The 21,310-nt window shown below is 39.2% G+C and overlaps 1 protein-coding gene across 1 annotated transcript in view; it reads left to right on the top strand.

The window, feature by feature from the left end:
* MEI4 (meiotic double-stranded break formation protein 4) overlaps positions 1–21,310 on the top strand; it is a gene marked incomplete at both ends in the record, with an annotated part of 150,514 nt that overhangs the window by 22,275 nt on the left and 106,929 nt on the right. The window contains one exon of the mRNA XM_081094743.1: positions 13,352–13,597. Within this exon, the coding sequence (XP_080950869.1) occupies positions 13,352–13,597 (246 nt within the window). The remainder of the gene's footprint in view (positions 1–13,351; positions 13,598–21,310) is intronic.

A 21,310-nucleotide genomic window follows, 5' to 3' on the forward strand; every position in this document is an offset into this window, starting at 1 on the left:
ACTCATAAATTCTAGTAGTTGTTTGGTTTAAGATTCCTTTAAGTTTTCTATAGGCATTCATACTGTATCTAAAAGTAGAATTTTTCTTTTTTTTTCCAATCTATCTATTCATTTCTTTCTGTATTTCACGGTCTGTTACCTCTATTAAAGTATTTAATAGGAATAAGAAGAGTGGCTGTCCTTGTGTTTTCAGTCTTAGGGATAAAGTTTCTTATGAAACTGTTAAGGTGATCATACATTGATTTTTTTTTTTGATTTTTTTTTTTAATTATTAGTTAAGGTATTACAAATGTGTCCTCATCCCCCCCATTAACCCCCAACCTCCCCCCCACACACACAAACTCATGCTCCCATCCCCCCGTTGTCCATGTCCATTGGTTTGGCTTATATACATGTATACAAGTCCTTCGGTTGATCTCTTCCCCTTACCCCTGCCCTCCCCTACTTTCCTTCTGGGGATTGATAGCCTGATCGCTGTTTCTCAGTCTTTGGGTCTGTCCCTTTTCATCAGTCTATGTTGTTCTCTATAATCCACAAATGAGTGAGATCATATGGTATTTATCTTTCTCTGACTGGCTTATTTCACTTAGCATAATGCTCTCCAGTCCCATCCAAGCTGTTGCAAAAGGCAAGAGTTCCTTTTTTTTTTACCGCAGCATAGTATTCCATTGTCATACATTGATTTTTATATAATTTATTCTGTTACTATGTTCAATTACAGTGATTGACTTTTTAAAAGAATTTTTTTTAATTATTGATTTTAGAGAGGAAGGGAGAGGGAGAGAGAGACAGAAACATCAATGATAAGAGAGAATCATTGATTGGTTGCCTCCTGCATGCCCACTTCGGGATTGAGCCTGCAACAAGCATGTGCCCTGGCTGGGAATCGAACTATAACCTCATGGTTCATAGGTTGATGCTCAATCACTGAGCCACTCTACCTGGGCTACAATGATTGACTTTTGAGTGTTAAACCAATCTTTCATTCTTGGTAAAATTCTGCTAGATGATGATGGTGATGAATTTTATAAATGGCAGGTTTGATTTACTAGTATTATATAAATGATTCTTAATCTGTTTATTATACATATTGATTTATAGTGGTTTTATTTTTTTTCCTTGCAATACTTTGTAAATTTTTGTATCAGGGTTATGCCAATATACATATCAAATTATAAAATAAGTTGTTATGTTACCAAGTTGTATAAACTTGGTATAATTTCTTTTTTTTTATTGTTTACTAGAATCCAATAGTGAAACAATGTGGAAATGGAATTTTTGTATGATTGTGGTTTTTAATAAACATATAATATCTTTAATAGAATAGGGGTTCTCAGAAATATTTGTCTTTTTTATGAATTGTTGGTCAGTATATTTTCTCAAAAAACATTAATTTCAGCATTAGTACTCAAATTTATTAGCATAGATCTTCATTTTGCCTTATTACTTTTTTAATAGCTGGAAGATATATAGTGAAATCTTTCTTGTTATTCCTGATCTTGGTATGATTGGTGTTATTTCTCTTTATTTTATTTTATTTTTGATAAGTTCTTCTAGGTATTTATCAATTTTATTAATCTTTGAAAAACTTTTGCCTTTTAAATTTTCTTCATTGTTTCTTTCTTATTGAATTGCATTCTAATTATATATCTATGACATCTTCCTTGTACTTCCTCTGGTTTTAATTTGCTATTTTTTTTCTAATTTTCTGAGGTGGAAATGTGGATCATTGACCTTAAACCTTTCTTTTATAAAAATAAGCATTTGAAGCTATAATTTTTTTTTTTTACAAGCTCTTTTGGCTTTCTCCTTCAAATTTTGATATGGTGTGATTTTAGTATCATTCCATTTAAAAGATACTCTAATTACACTTATACTTTTTTTGTCCCCTATTTTGTTTAGAAATGTGTTATTTTCCAAATATTTGAGGGATTTTTCTAGATATTTCTAATTGTTTTTCTTGTGGCTAGAGAACCTAGTGTCTCAGCTTATGATCTGTCTTTTTGAATGTTGCATGTGAATATGTGTGCATCTTCTGTCTATAAGGTGTAATGTTCTATAAATATCAATCAGTTCAAGATGATTGGTAGTACTTTTCAAATCTGTTATATTATCATTAGAGGCCTGGTGCACGAAATTCGTGCATGGGGTGGGGGGAGCAAGTCCCCTCAGCCCAGCCTGTACCCTCTCCAATCCAGGACCCCTCAGGAGATGTCTGACTGCCGGTTTAGGCCTAATCCCGGGGATCAGACATCCCTCTCACGATCCTATACCGCTGGCTCCTAATCGCTCACCTGCCTATCTGCCTGATTGCCCCTAACTGCCCTCCCCCCTGCTGGCCTGGTCGCCCCTAACTGCCCCCCTGCTGCAAGCCTTGTCGCCCCCAACTGCCCCTCTGCTGGCCTGGTCGCCCCCAACTTCTCCCCCTGCTGGCCTGGTCGCCCCACACATCCTGCTTGTTCAGTTTGGTCATCCCTCACTAACACCCCTGCCGGCCTGGGGCATGCCATCTTGTGAGGGCATGAGGGTTAATTTGCATATTACCTTTTTATTATATAGGATCATTATTATTCCAGGTCTAGTTATCCTATCATTTATTGAAAGAAGTGTGTTAAAATCTTCACATATGATTGTGGGTTTGCCCACCTCTTCCTTAAGTTCTGTCAACATAAGAAACATTCACATCTGTGCAGAATTTTTGTGAGTTTATTTGAGCTAAGCTGTCAACAAATGCCTGAAAGCAGAATTTCAATTACTTGAGATAATGCTCCAGAGAATGGCACCTTGTTTTATGCATTTTAATAAAAAAAAGAGATGTAAGTGGGTTATATGGAATCCATTGGTCATAGATTAGGGAGGCAGGAGAAAGCAAAGGGGAAACCTCTGGGATTGGATAAAAAGTAAAATGATAGACACACACTTCTTTTACTTAGGTGGGTATAGGATAGTTAACAGTTAACAATGAACTCAGTAACAATTAGGGGGTTTGTGGTCTCCATAGAGTGGTGCCTGTGCTTTGAGGGGTTCGGAAAAAGGAAAATTACTTTGACATTCCAAGGATATGTTATCATAGATGCAAAAAGTCAATAGACAGCCTCAGTTAAAGTAAAGATTGATGTTTGTCAGACAAGATACTGGCCTAGGACATGACTACCCACCATAAACTGCTTTTCAGTTTTAAAAATTTTAATTTCAGACCATCCTTTGTGGTTCCTTTAGGTCTCTGAGTTTACAAAGTCACCATGCAGGCCTTCCCTGAGCTAGTCAGGTTAGCATGTGGCCCCTTTTTGTCCACAGTACTTTCAATTTTTATTTCATATTTTTGGAAATTCTATAATTGCTATTATGTGCATACACTTTAAGGATTTTTCAATCTGCCCGAATAATTGCCTTTTTATCATTATAAAATGTTTCTCTATATCTCTTGGTAATATTTTCTTGTCATGAGATTTCTTTTGTTTGCTATTAATAAAGCCATCCCAGATTTCTGTTTACTGTTTACATTTCATTTTCAACACATGTTTGTCTAAAAATAGATAATTACCTTAACCTACATATTTTCAATTTAGCCCTTCATATGCAAGTCAAATAACTTAGGTAGACCATCTAGATTAAAATTGTCTTTTGCAATGAATTATTAAATATATGTGTAAATTAATAATTTTTCTTTATTTTCTTAGTAACTTTTCACTTAATAGTTCAGTAAAATTTGTAAGAGGGTAAAACCCAAATTTTATAAATTTCTTATAGTTATTGAAAGGACAAATAGATTTAGACTCAGAAACCGTAAGTTAAAGATCTGAATTTCTTTTATGGTATGAGCTACTTTAAGAAATTCCTATGGTTTTAAACAAATGACTTTAATTGATTACCCTGGAGTAAAACTGAACCACTGATGTAACTAGGGCTTATTCCTATTATTTAAGTATTCTATTTATAAGATGAAGTAGATTGATGATATTTTCAATAAAAGACCTCTTTTATGGTCACAAGATAGCATGATTAAAAAAAAAGGTTCTAGAAATTCTTAATACAAATGGTGTCACTTAAAAAAAAAAAAAGATGCCTACGCAGCTGCAGTTCTGCCTATACTTCCATGGGCACCAAGGTTCAGGCCTGGCCATGGTGTCATCAGGAGGCCATGTGTTGGCAGTGATGAGTTTGTTGTAATCTCAGGTTGGTCAGATCTAAATTTTAAGGAGGAAAGCAAGTTCTCATGGGTGGAACAAATGGGGAATTGGAAAGTTTGGTATAGGTGCCTGGGAAAAGTAGACAATAGCTATTAGGCCACAGGGATTGCCATCATTTTTTACCTTAAATGGATCCTGTTACATGGGTGGAGGTAGGTATTGGTTCTAATAGTGGAGGATAGCTAAGGACTAATTCCTGCTTTAGATGCCCTCACCTGGTACCCAGGGATATGTGCCTTATGCTGTTTTTTTGTTGTTGCCTAAGAGGGTACCATACTGGTTTTTAGGACTGGCTTGCAGCTTCTTCTGGCATTTCTTAGTTGGTTAGGGTTTGTAGTGCTACCAAGTGGGACAGGGATAGGTAGCGTGGATCCTGTGAATTGACCCGTTCTGGGTAGAGAACAGCTTTGTATTGATATAGGATGGAACTTCTGTGCTGTGAAAGTAGGTGAGTCTGTCACTGTCTGACTTCGGAGGATATGCAGTCATAGGACTAAGTTGACATTCTGGGCAGGCACAGGTGGGAACGGATAGTTGTAGTGGAAAGCATGAGGACCAGTCCTGAGTGATGACTGACTTACAACAAAGGCGATACTGTGTGTGTGTGTGTGTGTGTGTGTGTGTTTGGAGCAAGTTGAGGAGTTGAGTTTAAAGAGATAAACATGCAAAGGACATCATGTGCTAGAGAATGTCTAGAATCAAAGTGCTCAATATTTGTGAAACGATGCATCTCTAATAGGCTAGAAAAAGTAGAACTCTATTTTTTAAATGCAAATCTAAGTAGAAAGTTGAAGAAATATTGGATTACCTGTAAAATGAAGCCCTGTGAGAAGCCGTGAAGCATTGTCAGTTGCTGTGGTGCTCCCCTTGGTGAGATTTAAGTAAGTGAAACAGATGAGAATTAGAGTGCTTTTTAAGCATTAAAAATGAGCCTTAAAGAAAATGTTTCTGTGGGGCTGCTTGTGCTTTCTTGAGTTCATATCTGAAGTGTACACAAAAGTGAAGTCTAGGACGACGTTACATAATAGTCTCTGCAAAACACATCTTATTTTCTAATGTGTCACTGACAAAATGAGACGTCTTATGATAGGGTCATGTACCTTTTCCAGAGGGCATTGTGCCTTGCCTACTCCCCTATTCACTCTTGTTTTTCTTGAAGCTTAGCCCTGGCTTGCTGGTTCCCAGAAGCCAGCTGTTCCTCTGTCCTGGGGCTAGCTGACCCTCTCTCAATTGCCTCTTCTGGGTGTTTCTTAGGTTTCTGGCTTTATTCTATAATCTTCATTCTATAATCTTTTTCTTTAACTTTTTGCCATTTCCAAAGTGTAGTCTCATAAAGATTTCTGATTTGTAGAGGGTATAGATTTAAGTTGGGTTGATTATCAGGTAATTTTTTGTGCCCTAAAGAACAATATACTTGTTTTGGTGATGAGTATTATGTCCACATCACTGTATGAAATACTAGTGTTATGCCCAGATTTCAAAATCCCCAAAGACAGACCACCAGGGAGCCGAGTCTGATGCAAAAGCATGGAGTCTTTTTATTCAAGCTAGCTTGGTCTCTCTGCCTCCATTACTGGATGCAAGAGAGCCCCGAGTCCCAAGAGAACAAAGAATTTATAGGGCTTGGGGAGAGGGGTGGAGGCACTTGTTGATTCCGGTTGGTTGAGTGAGGGCCGGGGGCTAGTTTCCCTTGCTTTCCCATTGGCTGAGATAAGGGCAGGCTGAGTAACTGATACAGTCTGTGGCTTTCCTGGGAGAGGAGTTAGGGACACAGCTATCAGTTCCGTTCTGTTCTTTTACTATCAGTTCCGTTCTGTCCTTTCGTTAGGGACACAGCTATCAGTTCCGTTCTGTCCCTTCACTAGTAGTTTAACTAGGAAACACCTGTAATTCTTTCAAATTATTTTTTAAAAAATATGTGTAAGTAGTAGGTGTCAGGTCTCCTTTCTTCCTATGGGACTTACATAGTGGAAAATGATTGCTGCTGTGCTGTATATATGTGACTCTGTATTTCTGAATCAATGTACTTTTTGCTGATTTATAAAATGGGTTTGATGTGTTTTCCTGTGTGAAATTCTGCACTAGTTACTTGCCAGAATCCAGAGAAAATACTTCATATGCCAAAAAAAGAAGTATTTAGGAATCAAAAGGTGAGGGGTGGGAGTTTGTGTAAAAATAAAGCAGTGTTGCCCTGCTGGTGTGGCTCAGTGGTTGTGCATTGATTTATGAACCGGGAGATCAGGGTTAGATTCCAGTCAGGGCACCTGCTTGGGTTGCAGGCTCGATCCCCAGTAGGGGGCATGCAGGAAGCAGCCAATCAATTATTCTCTCTCCCTCTCCCTTCCTCTCTGAAATCAATAAAATACATTTTTTTAAAAAGCAAGCAGTGTTAAGAGACTCTATAGACAATTAAAATCTGTGATTAGTTAACTTTCAAAAAGAGGAAAATGATAGTTAATTGGCCTGTTTTGATGGAAATGAAACAGAAAGAAATAATAAAACAAGCATCCTTTTTATCCTTACTAGTCTCTTGTCATGCTCAGACTTCCTTTGCTGAAAAGGCTTTTGAAGGCCACCTTAATAATTCAGGTGGAGAGTTTTGAAATCTTAACTAACTCCTGATTTTTCAGTTTAAAATTTCACATGATGTTAATCTGCTGAGCACTTCACAATACAGTATTATTGAAACTATACCAATAATCAGGGGTTTGTCAGCTGGATCTAATCCAAAAATTATATGTTAGACTCTGTATGTTTACTGAAACTAATTCTCTAAAAAATCTTATAATAACTTACTTTTCTGGCATTGTCAGAGCTTTGCTGTGCCCCAGACCAATATTTGATACATGCACATTCCGCAACCATGGTATATGAGGACTTCCTCATATACTCAGACTCTTGTCCTCATCATATTTAACTCAGTGATTTAGGTAATGTTCAGTCAATGTTCTTCAGTTTCTTGCTTTGATGGCAATTACTGTATTTATTGTAGGGTTCACAATGAAGTAAAATCTGGCTTTCTCCCTTATAGTTTACCAACTCAGACCTAATAAACCTCTGTATGAACCAGATTTCATATATTTTCTTTACTCAGAAATTGTTTGGATGAAAGTTTAAAGTTATAATGTAGAAAGGCATAAGTTTAGAGGGAGTATATTCACTGGAAGTAGTCAAGAAAGGACACATCACAAAGTGAAGTGTGCCGGGCCAGCACAGCCAAGGGTTCAGTGAGCCTGGGGAGGGGGAGCAGCGAAGGATGAAGAAATGACAAAGAGAATAAGCTGGGGCTCTGTGGATCTCCTGTGCCTGGCTGAGGCCACAGAGAGAGATCCAGAGGCAAGTTGAGCCTTTATTTTATAGCCAGAGGTAAACAAGGCAGTGGTCACCATAGTTACAGTGTTCTTGTGAGTTTCACTTGTTTTGGCAGCACTTGCTGCACCTCCCACAGCCCATTAGCTACCCAGGTAAGATCTAGGGAGCATTTTAAGGTCAAGCTTAATTATGCTAAGAGGGCTGTGCCCTCTAAGCTGGGACTTGTTTTTGGCTTTGCCAACAGGTCAGTCTGAGGCTTAACCCTATAGCCGCTCCCTACAGTGAAGGAGACATGGGACCTTTAGGTTAACTCATTAAATTCCCCTCCCAATCCATTCCCCCTCCAATGCCATTCTCCCTAGTATGTAATCTACAAAGATTTACTGATGAGAGCCAGGATTAAGAACTTGTCAAGCAGCTATCTGTGACTGCCTGACCTACATTGATATGCTCATTCATTTATTCACTCATTCAGGTACTTAGTAGAGTTCTTACTACAAGCCAGTCAGTGCTCCTGCTTCAGGGCTGTGGTGGCTTGTAGCTTGCTGCTTGGGCATATGGGAAAGCTTTGTGTCCCACCTCCAAAACATATTGTGTGCTTTGAATTAGTTGAAGAAACACTAAACACATCTGAATGATTTTTTGGTAATTATTCTAAAGATTATCTATGGGAATAAAGTTTTGTACATAGCTCTTCTTGTGGACATGGAGAGGTCTGAACTTTACAGACTTTAAGTAGACTTTGGGGAAAGCTGATCAGGAAGGGAGATTAGAGAATGTGTGACAAAATTCTCATTTTACTGACTGTGTTTGCTCAATTTTGAAAGTACTTTGTTGCTAGGTTAAAATTTTTGAGTATGTTTAATGTACTATTATTTCATTCCCCTCTCCCAAGCTGCTGTTGGACTGATGTTGTGTTTTATAGTTAAGGACATCTCAGAGTTCAGGACATGAGCTCTATGGGCTGGAGCTTCTTATCACAGCCATAAAATGATTGGTATAAAGTTCTGGGGCTTTATTAAAAACCTGTCTTCATTTTTCCTATAATTTTTACTTTGAAAAAGACTAGGGAATATTTCTGTAGGATTAGTATTAAGACATTTTTATGTCTTATGTAATATGTTTTATAAGGTTCATTGTGAAACCCTTGGAAACTATAGAAAAGTATAAACAAGAACATAAAATTAGACTTCCTCAACTCATAGTCAATGTGTCATTTGTATTTTGGTAAATAACTCTAGTTTACCTTTCTCCTTCCCCCTTCCCTCTTTCTCTTCTTTCTCCCCATCTGTCCCTCCCAACTATTTCTAAATCTATCAATACTTCAAGCTCTGTAGATATTTTCCCTCAAATGTCCAATTTTACTGCATTTATGCTTATGTTTTACTCTGCAGTTAACATCATGTGGGAAATATGTTCACATACTTTGAAATGTTTTTTAAAACAATTTCAATTAAATTGTATAATAGGTCATAATTTAATGACTGTACCTATTGTTAGATATTCAAACTGGTGACAGGTTTTGTTTTAGGTTTTGGTGGGATTTTTTGGTAATTATAAATTATCCTATAAGATGATCTATGAGCATGAAGTTTTGTACATAGCTCTGATCATTTCTTTAAGATAAAATCTTAAATTAAAATGTTAGAACCTATTCTGGACCAAAGGGGATAAATACTTGAAGGTGTTTGATACATATTAAGGAATTATTCTCCTGAATGGTTATCTTATTTAAACTTCCACCAATCCTGTATAGGAGTGATCTGGGGCTCTTATACAGAATTTTCATCAGTGATCTTGGAGATTAACTAATTTTAGAATTCAGGATTATAATTCAAAATAGTTTTGACAGTTTAGAGAGTTGGTTAGTTGATGGCAAATTATAGTAGAGAAAAGTAAGGGTAGGAGAAATTGGACAGTAAATATTGTCAAAATATTCTTTGCAGAGTAGCTGTTTATGTACATACTAGAAGCCCAATGCATGAAATTCGTGCAAGAGTAGGCCTTCCTTCCCCTGGCTACTGGCACCGGCTTCCCTCTGGCACCCGGGATCCGGGCTTCCCCTCTGGCTGTTGGCAGGCTCCGGGGACCTGCAGCCCTGGCTTCATCCCAAAGGATGTCCTGTCTAATTAGCATATTATGCTTTTATTATTATAGATTGCTTGAAGGAGAATCCAGGGATCTTAAGGAATGTGACTAGATTTTTCAAAGCCCTGTTCTCAAATGCAAAGAAAAATAAAGCATTTTTGAAAGAAGACTCTATTTTAAAAAGACTGTTAAAATTTTATATTTTCAGCTATTAAGAATTCAAGGACACTATATATCTTAGGGGAACATTAAATGTTCATTTTAATTATTTACTATAATTATTTGAGCATCAATTGAATATTTAAAAAGTTTTTAAATATATTGTGACAGAAGATTTGACTTTGTGTGATGGACCCACAATGCAATATATAGATCAAATATTATAGAAATCTATATTTGAAACCTATATAATCTTACTAACCAGTGTGACCCCAATAAATTTAATTTTAAAGAAAGGGAAAGAAGTGCAAGATAATTAAAAAAAAAAAAGGTTTTCTGAAAGTTACTACTGATCTTTCCTAAATAAAACAGAGAATATGTTTAGGAAGCTCATCTTTTTTTCTCCCACAACATTTTAGGAGAAATAGAATTATCTTTACCTTGCTAATGGCACATGGAGGATAGGAACCACAAAGACCCCAAATATTGAAAGCAGTATTGAGAAGAAGAATAAAGTTGGAGGTATCACTCTACCTGATATCAAATTACACTACAAGGCTATAATAATCAAAACAGCATAGTACTAGTATAAAAACATAAAGTTCAACGGAACAAAATAGAGAACCCAGAAATAAACCCACACCTACATGGTCAATTAATCTATGAAAAGGAGGCAAGAATATATAGTGGGATAAAGACAGTCTTTTTAATAAATGGTGTTGAGAAACTGAACATACACATGCCAAAGAAAGAAACTGGATCATTTTCTTACACCCTATACAAGAATAAACTAAAAATGGATTAAAGATGTAAATGTAAGACCTGAACCCATAAAACTCCTGGAGTAATAACGTAGGCAGTAAAAATTTTAACATCGATAGTAGTAAATACAGTTTTTGGATATGTCTCCTCAGACAAGGGAAACAAAAAAACCCAATGGGACTATATCAAACTAAAGAGTTTTGCACAATGAAGAAACCATTAGTGATGAAAAGACTACCTGTTGAGTGGAAGAAGACATTTGGAAATGATGCATTCATTAAGGAGTTAATATCCCAAATATATGAGGAACTCATACTACTTAACATAAAAACATAAACAATAAATTAAAAAAATAGCAGAAGACCTGAATAGACATTTCTCCAATGAGGACATACAGATGGCCAATAGATGCTCAACACTACTAATCATCAGGGAAATGCAAATTTAAACCACAATGAGAGATCACCTCACAACTGCCAGAATTGCTATTAATAAGTAAACAAAAACAAATAAGTGTTGGTGAGGATGTGGAGAAAAGGGAACACTTGTGCACTGCTGGTGGGATTGCAAACTGCTGCAGCCATTATGGAAAACAGTATGGAAGTTGCTCAAAACTACTATAAAACTAGGACTACCATATGTCTTAGCAGTTCTGGGTATTCACCTGAAGATTTCCAAAATACTAATTCAAAAAGACATGCTCCCCTATGTTCATTACAGCATTACTTACAATAGCCAAGATATAGAAGCAACCTAAGTGTCCTTCGATAAACGAATGGATAAAGAAGACATGGTACATATATACAATGGAATAGTAGACAAAAAGAAGAATGAAATCTTGACATATGTGACTGCATGAATGGACCCAGAGGGTATTTTGCTATGTGAAATAAGCCAGACAGAGAAAGACAAATACCATATGATTTCACTGATATGTGGAATCTAAAAAACAAAATAAATGAACAAAGAAGATAGAAACAAAATCATAGATACAGAGAACATTTTGATGGCTTCCAGATGGGAGGGGGGCTAAGGGAATGGGTGAAAAAGGGAAGGAATTAAGATGTACAGATTTCCAGTTATAAAAACAGTCACAGGGTTGCAAAGTACAGCATAGAAAATATCATCCTATCTAATAAAAGACAAAAAGGGTAATTAACCGTACCTCCGCTATGCTTCCCATTGTCTAATCGGGGCGATATGCAAATTAACTGCCAACAAAGATGGAGGCTGGCAGCCACGCAGCTGAAGCAAACAGGAGGCTTGCTTGCTCCAGTGATGGAGGAAGCCAAGGTTCCCTACCTGCTGCGGCCCGGCTCTGAGCTCTGAAAGCAAAAATGTTTAATTATAGAAGCTAAACAAACCCCAGATACCTGCTTTCAGCCTGCCGGGGCCTCAGAGCTTAGAGCGCCAGTGATGGCAACAGAGTTTCAATTATAGAAGGTAAATAAATCCCAGAATAAAAAAAAAAAAAAAAAAGGAGAAGCTGGGAGCTTCAGTCGCCCGCCAGCCTGAAAACGGCCCTCAGCCCCTTACCCAGACTGGCCAGGCACCCCAGTGGGGACCCCCACCCTAAAGGGGGTGGGCCAGCCTAAAAACAGCCATCAGCCCCTCACCCAGTCTGGCCAGGCACCCCAGTGGGGACCTCCACCCTGAAGGGGGTGTGACCAGCTGCAAACAGCCATCAGCCCCTCACCCAGGCTGGCCAGGCACCCTAATGGTCCCCCACCCTGATCCAGGGTACCCTTCAGGGCAAACCAGCCGGCCCCCACCCGTGCACCAGGCCTCTATCCTATATAGTAAAAGGGTAATATGCAAACTGACCCTAACAGCAGAAAGACTGGGAATGACTGGTCACTATGACACACACTGACACCAGGGGGCAGACACTCAATGCAGGAGCTGCCCTCTGGTGGTCAGTGAGCTCCCACATCGGGGAGTTCTGCTCAGCCACAAGCCAGGCTGATGGCTGCCAGTACAGTGGTGGTGGGGGGGGGCCTCTCCTGCCTCCTCAGCAGCGCTAAGGATGTCCAACTTCAGCTTAGGCCTGCTCCCCGCTGGCAAATGGACATCCCCCGAGGACTGCCGGGCTGCCAGAGGGATGTCTGATTACCATCTTAGGCCCAATCACCCAGGGAGCAGGCCTAAGCCAGCAGGTGGTCATCCCCCGAGGGGTCCCAGACTGTGAGAGGGCACAGGCAAGGCTAAGGGACTCCCCCCCCCCCCCCGAGTGCACAAATTTTTGTGCACTGGGCCTCTAGTCAATATTATAATAGCTATGCATGGTGTCAGACAAGTACTAGACTCATTGGGGTGATCATTTTGTAAGTTATATAAATGTCTAATTGCTATGTTGTACACCTGAAACTACTATAATATTGTATGTCAACTGTAATTGAAAAATAAAAACTGTTATAAAAAAGTATCAGTTCTACCCCTGACTTACTGAATTAGAATTCTTGGGGGGATGGGACCACATGTGTGTGTGTGTGTGTGTGTGTGTGAGAGAGAGAGAGAGAGAGAGAGACTCTGATGTATGCCATTTGTTAGATATCACTAAGTGAATTAATGTATGTGTTTTCCATCCCAAGAATTTGTCAAATTGTCTGAGCCTATTGTTTTTAATATTAATAAACTTAATATGCATGTGCATAGATTTTTCTTCTGCATATTTTTTATAATGCTTTCAGTTCCTGGGAAATTTTTTTCTGTTACTTGGTGTCAGCTGGTATTATAAACTTATTAATTAGTGTTACTCCGTAAAATCAATTTTGAGCAAATGAAATGCAGTGCAGAAGTTAAAAGGCACTTCCGTAACTTTCTTTCTTATTGCCCCATAGGGACAGAAGCCAGGACGGATAATCAAGTATGGTACCTGAGAACTGCAAAGCTGGCTCTGGCCTTGGCGATTATCCGCTCAAAGCCAGCAGACAGAAGCAGCAGGGAGCACACGGAGCACCTTGCGAGGGTCGTGTCGGGGCAGGAGTCGGAGTGGAGATCTAGAGTTGAAACCCTGGAAGCTGAAGTTTTGCAGTTGCGTCAAAAACTTCTTCTGAGCAGGATGCGTTCCGGATCGTTTCAGAGTGGTGAGTGTGAAATTACCTTTTGTTAATACCTCCATCTGTTTTATTTCAGTTTCACAATTATTTAGAAATTGTTTAGGTTCCTAAAACTAGACTTCTTCTAGGCCTATAAAGATTTTTTACTTCTAGCCATTTATTAAAACTTTATTGTTACTTCCTAATGAATGGGCTACATTAAGCAGTGGGATGAATTTAGAGAATAAAATAGATGTGAAGGCAACAATGTTTTAAGGCTTACAGATAAATTAATTTTAAAATCACATTGTTCAACCTTATTGGTATATGTATTTTATGTTGCTTTGGTATTAAATATTATTTGTGTATTTTATGTCGCTTTTATGTCAGATAATTCATCTAGCAATCATATATCAAGTACCAGCTGTGGACCAGGCATTTAGTGGGTGATGAGGACCCAAAACCTACAAGAGGAGGTGCTGTCCTTGCCACTAGGTTCCTATTGTTCCAGCAGGGAAAATAGTTGTGATAAATGGGATAATAGAGGTGCTAACCAGGTGCAGAGGGGAAGCTATTCATTCTTCCTGGTTTCTAGAAGGTCTCCCAGGTCTGGCTACTAGTCATGAGATGGTCCTGAGGCAGTCGCAGGAACAAAGGCAGAGCAGTGGAAGACCCGTGTCCCATTCAGGATACTGCCAACCACACTTCACAGTGACCAGAACACCGTAAGGTAGTGATGTGACGGGGGAGAAGTGAGCTTGTAGGATAAAAGGTTGTGTTCAGATTTGTCTGAGTATAATCTGACCCTGAATATACAGGGATTACCTCAAAGGAAGGTGAAATTATGTTTCTAAAATTCAAAGGGGATGAGAGGGAAGAGAGGTGAGTTGGGACCAGGATCAGGAGAGCCTTGAATATCAGCCTAGAGACTATTTTACTGTATATCCTATCAGTAAGTTCACCATACAATTTATGGTCTGGGTAGGACGCTTATGAGAGAGAAAGGAAGGGACTATTGATAATTATACTAGGGCAACAGGCAAAAACCAGGACTCACTTGAACAAACTAGAACATGTGGTCACCCCCTTCATCAGGAGCCATGGAACTCCTTTGATCAGGGGATTGACCCTAATATTGGGGTTGGGAAACATAATTCTGGTGATTTAAAAACAAAACAAAAAATAAATTAGATCATGTTACTCCTTTGTGGAAAACCCTTCTCTGTATCCAGTCCACTTTACGTTATATACAGACTTGTGGTCGGTGCTGGGGGTGCTGTGGGTGACTTCACCTCTATTCACCTCTCCCACCTTCTCTCATACACACCCCCTTGTCAACTCTGTCACAGCCACCATGGGCGTCCTTCCAGCCCTCGAGGCTCTTCTTGCCTTGGTCTTTGTTGTGCTCTTTTCTTGGACTCTCTTTGTGGCTGGCCTCTTCCCTTCCTAGAGGTCTGATTCTAAATGACACCTCCTAAGTATGTACTCTATATACACAGTAACCCCTCACAATTATTCTTTAAGCAAACACCCCCTATGGGCTATTTATTTGTTTAATTAGTTGCTGCCATAGTCTGTTTATTTATTTAGGCTCTCCAGATCGAGAGCCTAAATTCACTGGGAAAAGGACCCATGGAAAGAATGTGACTGTCACATTAGGAGTACGCAAGTGTAGTGCACACATGATTGCTACGGGTGATAGGTACTCACTAACTTCCGTTTGGGGGATGGTCAGGAAAGCTCACTATCCTAATATCAAGATGTTACTAAAGAGTGTTATATGATTGATAGCCACATTTTAGTCTCTCTAGAGCAGTGATTCTCAACCTTCTGGCCCTTTAAATATAGTTCCTCATATTGTGACCCCAACCATAAAATTATTTTCGTTGCTACTTCATAACTGTAATGTTGCTACTGTTATGAATCGTAATGTAAATATCTGATATGCAGGATGGTCTTAGGCGACCCCTGTGAAAGGGTCGTTTGACCGCCCAAGGGGTCACGACCCACAGGTTGAGAACCGCTGCTCTAGAGTCTTTCTAGGTAATGGTACCCAGTGAATGGCAAACATAATCACTTTTAATTTTCTCTGTAAAGTTATGATTGACACAATGCATACATATAAAAATTTCCAGTAATCTTAGAGTGTGACTATCATAAACATCCATATCAAAACTGCTGTTTACTGTGGTCTATTTATAACCCTGATATAGTGACATGATGTATTTTTTGTTTGGAATAAGAGTGTCCCTAACAGTGAGAGCCTTGGCGATAACTTGTTCTTACACTGAAAACTTTCACAGCGCCTGTGAGAGAAATTTTCAAATACCATATAATTAAAATCAGTTTTACTCACAGCAGGAGTTGCAGGTAAAGCGTTTCATCGCAGATGTTTGGACATAATCTATCTCTCAATCTGTTAGCTTAAACTTGAAAAATAAGGAATAAATGGATTGATTCAGATAAATACAGCCACTCTTAAAGGGAAAGAAAAAAACCTTAAGGGGGTAATTAGATTGATAGGAAAATAAAGGAGGAACACAGATGTTATTTCAAGATGTATAATTTGAAAGGCTGACATACCTTGCTAAGAAAACTTCATACCTAAAAGTCAAAATGATGTTATAGATGTATTTATATTATTAAATATTTCTTTCTGGAACTTTCAGGGTTGCTTTACATATGCAACTCTTCTGGAGTGTTTAGACAGCAGGCCCTCGATAAATGTTGAATGAAATACTTCTTGACAGAAAGAGGGGCTGAGGAACTGAGTTTACAATATCAACTACCCATTGAAGCAACTGAGATACCCAGATTGAAATAAAGCAGAGCTGAAATGTCGAAGTAAACAAATAAGGAAGTATGATATACTTTTTAAAGCATTTTAGGAACTCAGCTATTTAATTTCTTTTTCTACAGCTTCTTAAAGAGAAATATATTTTTAAATATTATTTATTAAGGGACTAAACTATACATAGAAGGGATAAATAGAACTTGCTGAGAATTATGCCACATTTTTATTTTACTTAAATGCTCCTTAGCAGTGGGAAGAAAGAAGGAAAGAAGGAAGGAGAAAGGGAGGGAGAGAGAAAGAGAGGAAGGATCAAAGAAGCCCAGATATCCAGTGACATTCCTCAGAACCCTTGTGGTGGTGCATGGCAGACATAGTAAGCTGTCTACTTTATATCTAGCTTTTTTCTTCCTTACTAAAGAACTACTAATTTTCTTTTGGCAGAAGTGTGCTCATGTCCAGTGAGTTAACCCATGAACACCTTTGACTTGTTTTTGCCAATATTGTTCTAAGGTTGGGCAGCAACCATTGAAAGATAAAAAGCAGTCTTATGAGCTTTTTTTCTTAATTTTAATTTATTGATTTTAGAGAGAGGAAGGGAGAGGGAGAAAGAGAGAGAGGCAGAGACAGAAACATTGATCAACTGCTTCGTGCACGCCCCTTACCTAGGATCAAGCTCACAACTGGGAATCGAACCAGCAACCTTGTGGGTGCATGGGATAACACCCAACTAACTGAGCCCAAAACAGCCAGGGCAGTTTTTGATAAATATTTGTTTCTTTGGTTAAAAGACTGAGGTTCCTGAAAGAGAGTGATTAATATATTTTTTTTAACCTCAATCATCCTTTTTCCTGTATGAGTCACTGCCACATGAAGACATGATGCCTGGGACTGTGGTAGCCATTTTGCAACTGGAGGCAATATTGAAAACTAGAGGCCCAGTGCACGAAATTGTGCACAGAGAGGTGGTGGTGGTGTCCCTCAGCCAAGCCTGCACCCCTTCATAATCCAGGACTGCTGTCTCCTAACCGCTAGCCTGCCTGCCTGCCTGATCGCCCCTAACTGCTCACCTGCCTGCCTGATCACCCCTAACTGCTCACCTGCCTGCCTGATCGCCCCTAACCACTCTTCCTGCCTGCCTGATCACCCCTAACTGCCTCTGCCTCAGCCCCTGCCGCTGCAGCTTCGTCTAGAAGGACGACAGCAATGATATCCAGGAGGTTGTTCAGATGTCTGGTCTAATTAGCATATTTCTCTTTTATTATTATAGATTAATGCCAACATGCTAAGAATGGTGAAGTAGTAGGATAAGAAGAACCTGCGTCCTTCTCGACATTGCTGAGAGGTCAAAGCAACTCTAGGCTTACTTTATAAGGAATTTTTAGAAAGGTCAACAATGGTTTAGGTCATTGTTATCCATGTATTCTCTTCCTTGTATCTGAGCACATCCTAATTTATGGGGTGGTGGGGGAGAGGGGTCATGAATAAATTAGAGCAACACTAAATTTTTCTCCCAAGAATCTTCTTGATCTACAGTGGAGAAAATTAAAGAGAAAAACTGTGTTCTTTAATCTAGAACAGTTTCTTAAAGATGGCTTCATGATGTTGGCAAGGATTTCATCTAGGACTGAGTAGGTAGGTGTGCGAGACCCAGAGCATAGAGATAGGCCAGGCAGGTGTTAGTGACTATTAGTGACTATTCTTCAGTGTTGACTAGGGATTGAAGGTGCATGGTGTCAGGAGCAGTGCCTTGTTGAGTGTGTGTGTGTGTGTGTGTGTGTGTGTGTGTGTGTGTGTGTGAGAGAGAGAGAGAGAGAGAGAGAGAGAGAGAGAGAGATTGGGGGGGGACAGGCGAGGGGAATCTGGAGTTTGCTATGATACCTGTATAGTAATTTGGCTTTCACAGGAGGGAAGCAGATGGATGAAGTGTCAGGTATGTGCTTTTCCCCTTACAATGTTATGTACTCAGTGTGTCTTTGGAAATGACAGATAGGCTACTGGAGGAGTAACTGGCTAGAGTAAAGGGAAAGTATGAGAAATTCAAATTAAATGAATTCATTGCTTTATTTGTGAAGCTCATTGAATACAGAGTAAGTGTGGAGGTTGTGTGCAGAGCAGTACAATTAGTTTAGGATGAATTTAGCTCATCTGCTAGTAAGACTGGGTCCTGTGAAACAACCCATCCAACCAGATGGCTTTGGGAGCACCCCTACCCTTCTAGCTGACAACGCTTAGGGTTGTTCACCTCCTCCTTGCTGTGCCCTTTGAGTGCTTTATATCCTGAAGACTGAGTCCTCAGTGTCCCATTGCCTTCCCTAGACCCAGCCTCTTGGCTTATGTGAGTTTGGATTTAGGAAAAGGTTTTTAGCTACACTGGTGTTGCCCAAGGGTCAGAACAGTGGCTGGATTTAACAGCTGCCCATGTGCACCTCCTCAGACCCAGCATGGACCTTGTCTTTCTCTCCTGATGCTTGCTTTTCTGGTCCAGGCCACTCAGCCTCTGCCCCATCTCTTTGTTCTCGCCTTGTCCCAGACCACGTACTGAGGAGACAAGGCAAACAATTGCCTTAACAGCTCAGCACTTACATGTTGGAGCACTCACAGTTTTACAGATGCTGAAAGAGCATGAAAAATGAATGCATAAGCATTTCCTTCTTAGTTTTCACATAGGTCTTCTGATATAAATTGTCAAATATAATGATAGACGTTTACTTAAAATTGCAGTTGATTTAAAACACATATGCATAATGTACATAAACATTCGAGAATGTGCTCTTAATTTAATATTGGTTGTCATGAAAGGCTCCCAAACAAAATAGAAACAGGCTCATAGATGTGGAGAACAGACTGATGGTTGCCATAGGGGAGAGGCAATGGGTGAAAAAGGTGAAATGAAAAAAATAAAGAAAAGAAAAAGGTGGAGTGATTAAAAAGTACAAATTGGCAGTAACCAAATAGTCCTGGGGTTGTAAAGTACAGAATAGGGAGGCTAGCCAGTGACACTGTAATAGCTATGTATGGTGCCAGGTATGCTTGAAATATTGGGGGATCACTTTGTAAAGTATATGATTGTCTAACCACTGTGCTGTCCACCTGAAACTAATACAGAATAATATTGAATGTCAACTGTAATTGAAATTAAAAAAAGGAAAGGCTCCAAAATAAATTATATAGGTAATTACACATTAGATATGTTTTCTTCATTATATAAAAAGCGAGTTATTCTTTCGAAATTAGAGATCACCAACATACAAAGAAATTAAAGTTAAAAAAACTCAGAACATTTTGTAAAGGCTTTAACAGTGACAAGGCAATAATTTAGAAGTGTAAACATCGTGGTTATTATAACAGGAGCTGACTCTGGTAAGGAGGGGTGTGTGGAGATGGAGCATAAGCAGGGCCAGACAAGCACTGGAGCAGGTGCTGGGCCCGAAGGAATCTAGGACCTTCAGAGGCTGGGCCTAGGTGCGGGCAGGCGCGCTTCCCGCGTTATATAGTGTTCCGGTTGGAATCATCAGTCCTCCCAGTCTCTTCCCTGCACCAGGCTCTGAATCTCACTGCATGGTACAGCCGTCTTCCTTGCCTCGCTGGGTTCTAGGAAAGTATGTATCTTGAATGCCTGGGTAACCCCCTTGGTGGGTTTGACTTTACTTTCTGTGTATCTCTGGATTCTCTCTCCTTCCCTCCATCCTTCCTTTCCTCTTCCCTTCCTAATAAGCACCCATGTGTCCCATGATAGAGGATTCCGACTATGTCTGTGCAGTTGTATGAGACAGCCCCCCCCCCCCTTTTAGTTTTGTTTTGCAGGAAAAACATCCTTTTCCTTATATTAATCTCAAGTAATTTAAAAGACATCTTGTAAGGCAATTTTTGGATAGGAAATGCAGTATGCAGTATACGAGAACAGTAGAAAACCTTACATTCTGATTAAACTATGCTATTATACCAATCTTTAAGGAGTAACATAACTAAAAAGTAAATATACTGCTATGAATTAATGCTAGCGTGTTATAGACAATAAGACAAAACACGTTTACGCATAAAGTTTTTTATCATGCACTTGGAACTGTGAACACACATACTTGCATTATATTCTGGATTGTACTGAGAGCTAAACCCTCTAACCTGATGTGAAATGAGTTTGAATGAATTCCTAAATGGAATATGGAGACGAGGCACATTCATCAGTAACAGTGGTACAAAACCAGCAGTGCTGGGGCGTGAACCTCTGTGGAGGGAGGTCCAATGTGTGGGACCATATGGGTTCTTCTGTGGCTGTGAGATAGCACTCATTTAAGGACGGACATTATGCATTTCTTACACCGCAGGTAAATGGTGGTCTTGTCAGTGGAATCTCCTGTTTTGGAAACGTGAGTTTTAAAATTTAAATTGTTCATAAGCATTTCTTAGGGTTAGTGAGGCAATGAAACACATCAGAGAGTGCCTCCGCTGTGGGACATGCGTGCTGTGCAGGAGACACAGGTGGTGAGCTGCTCTCAGCCACTGAGCAAACCCGTTGTTTCCACAGCATCAATTACTGGATGGGAAGCATATGATAATTTTTCTTGTTTTTGGTCTCTCACATTTCTCTTAGAGTCAGAAAGAAACATTGCCTGTGTGTCTCGAATACATTTAGACTATGTCTGCCACGTTTTGTGCTTTGAAATAAACAAGAAAAAGATTGTTTCCAGAGAAAACTGGTTCTTATGCTTTCAAAATCCTAGCTCTAAAAATTCCTCATTACTCTTTTAATTAATAAGTCACATGAAGAACAGACAGGGTTGCTTTTGTGCCCTCCCTCAGTGCTTGATTCAGTGTGATCTTACACAGGGTAGTTCTTCAAAGATGTTTCTCAGTTTGATATTCAAATTACCATCTCCAATTAGGCTTATAAATATTTGTAGTGTAAATAACTTTCACGAGCTCAAGTGGGATTGTCTATGTGAAACGTAATGTAATACATACCTTTT

The sequence above is a fragment of the Myotis nattereri genome, assembly GCF_964212035.1.
Source record: "Myotis nattereri genome assembly, chromosome: 6".
NCBI lineage: Eukaryota > Metazoa > Chordata > Mammalia > Chiroptera > Vespertilionidae > Myotis > Myotis nattereri.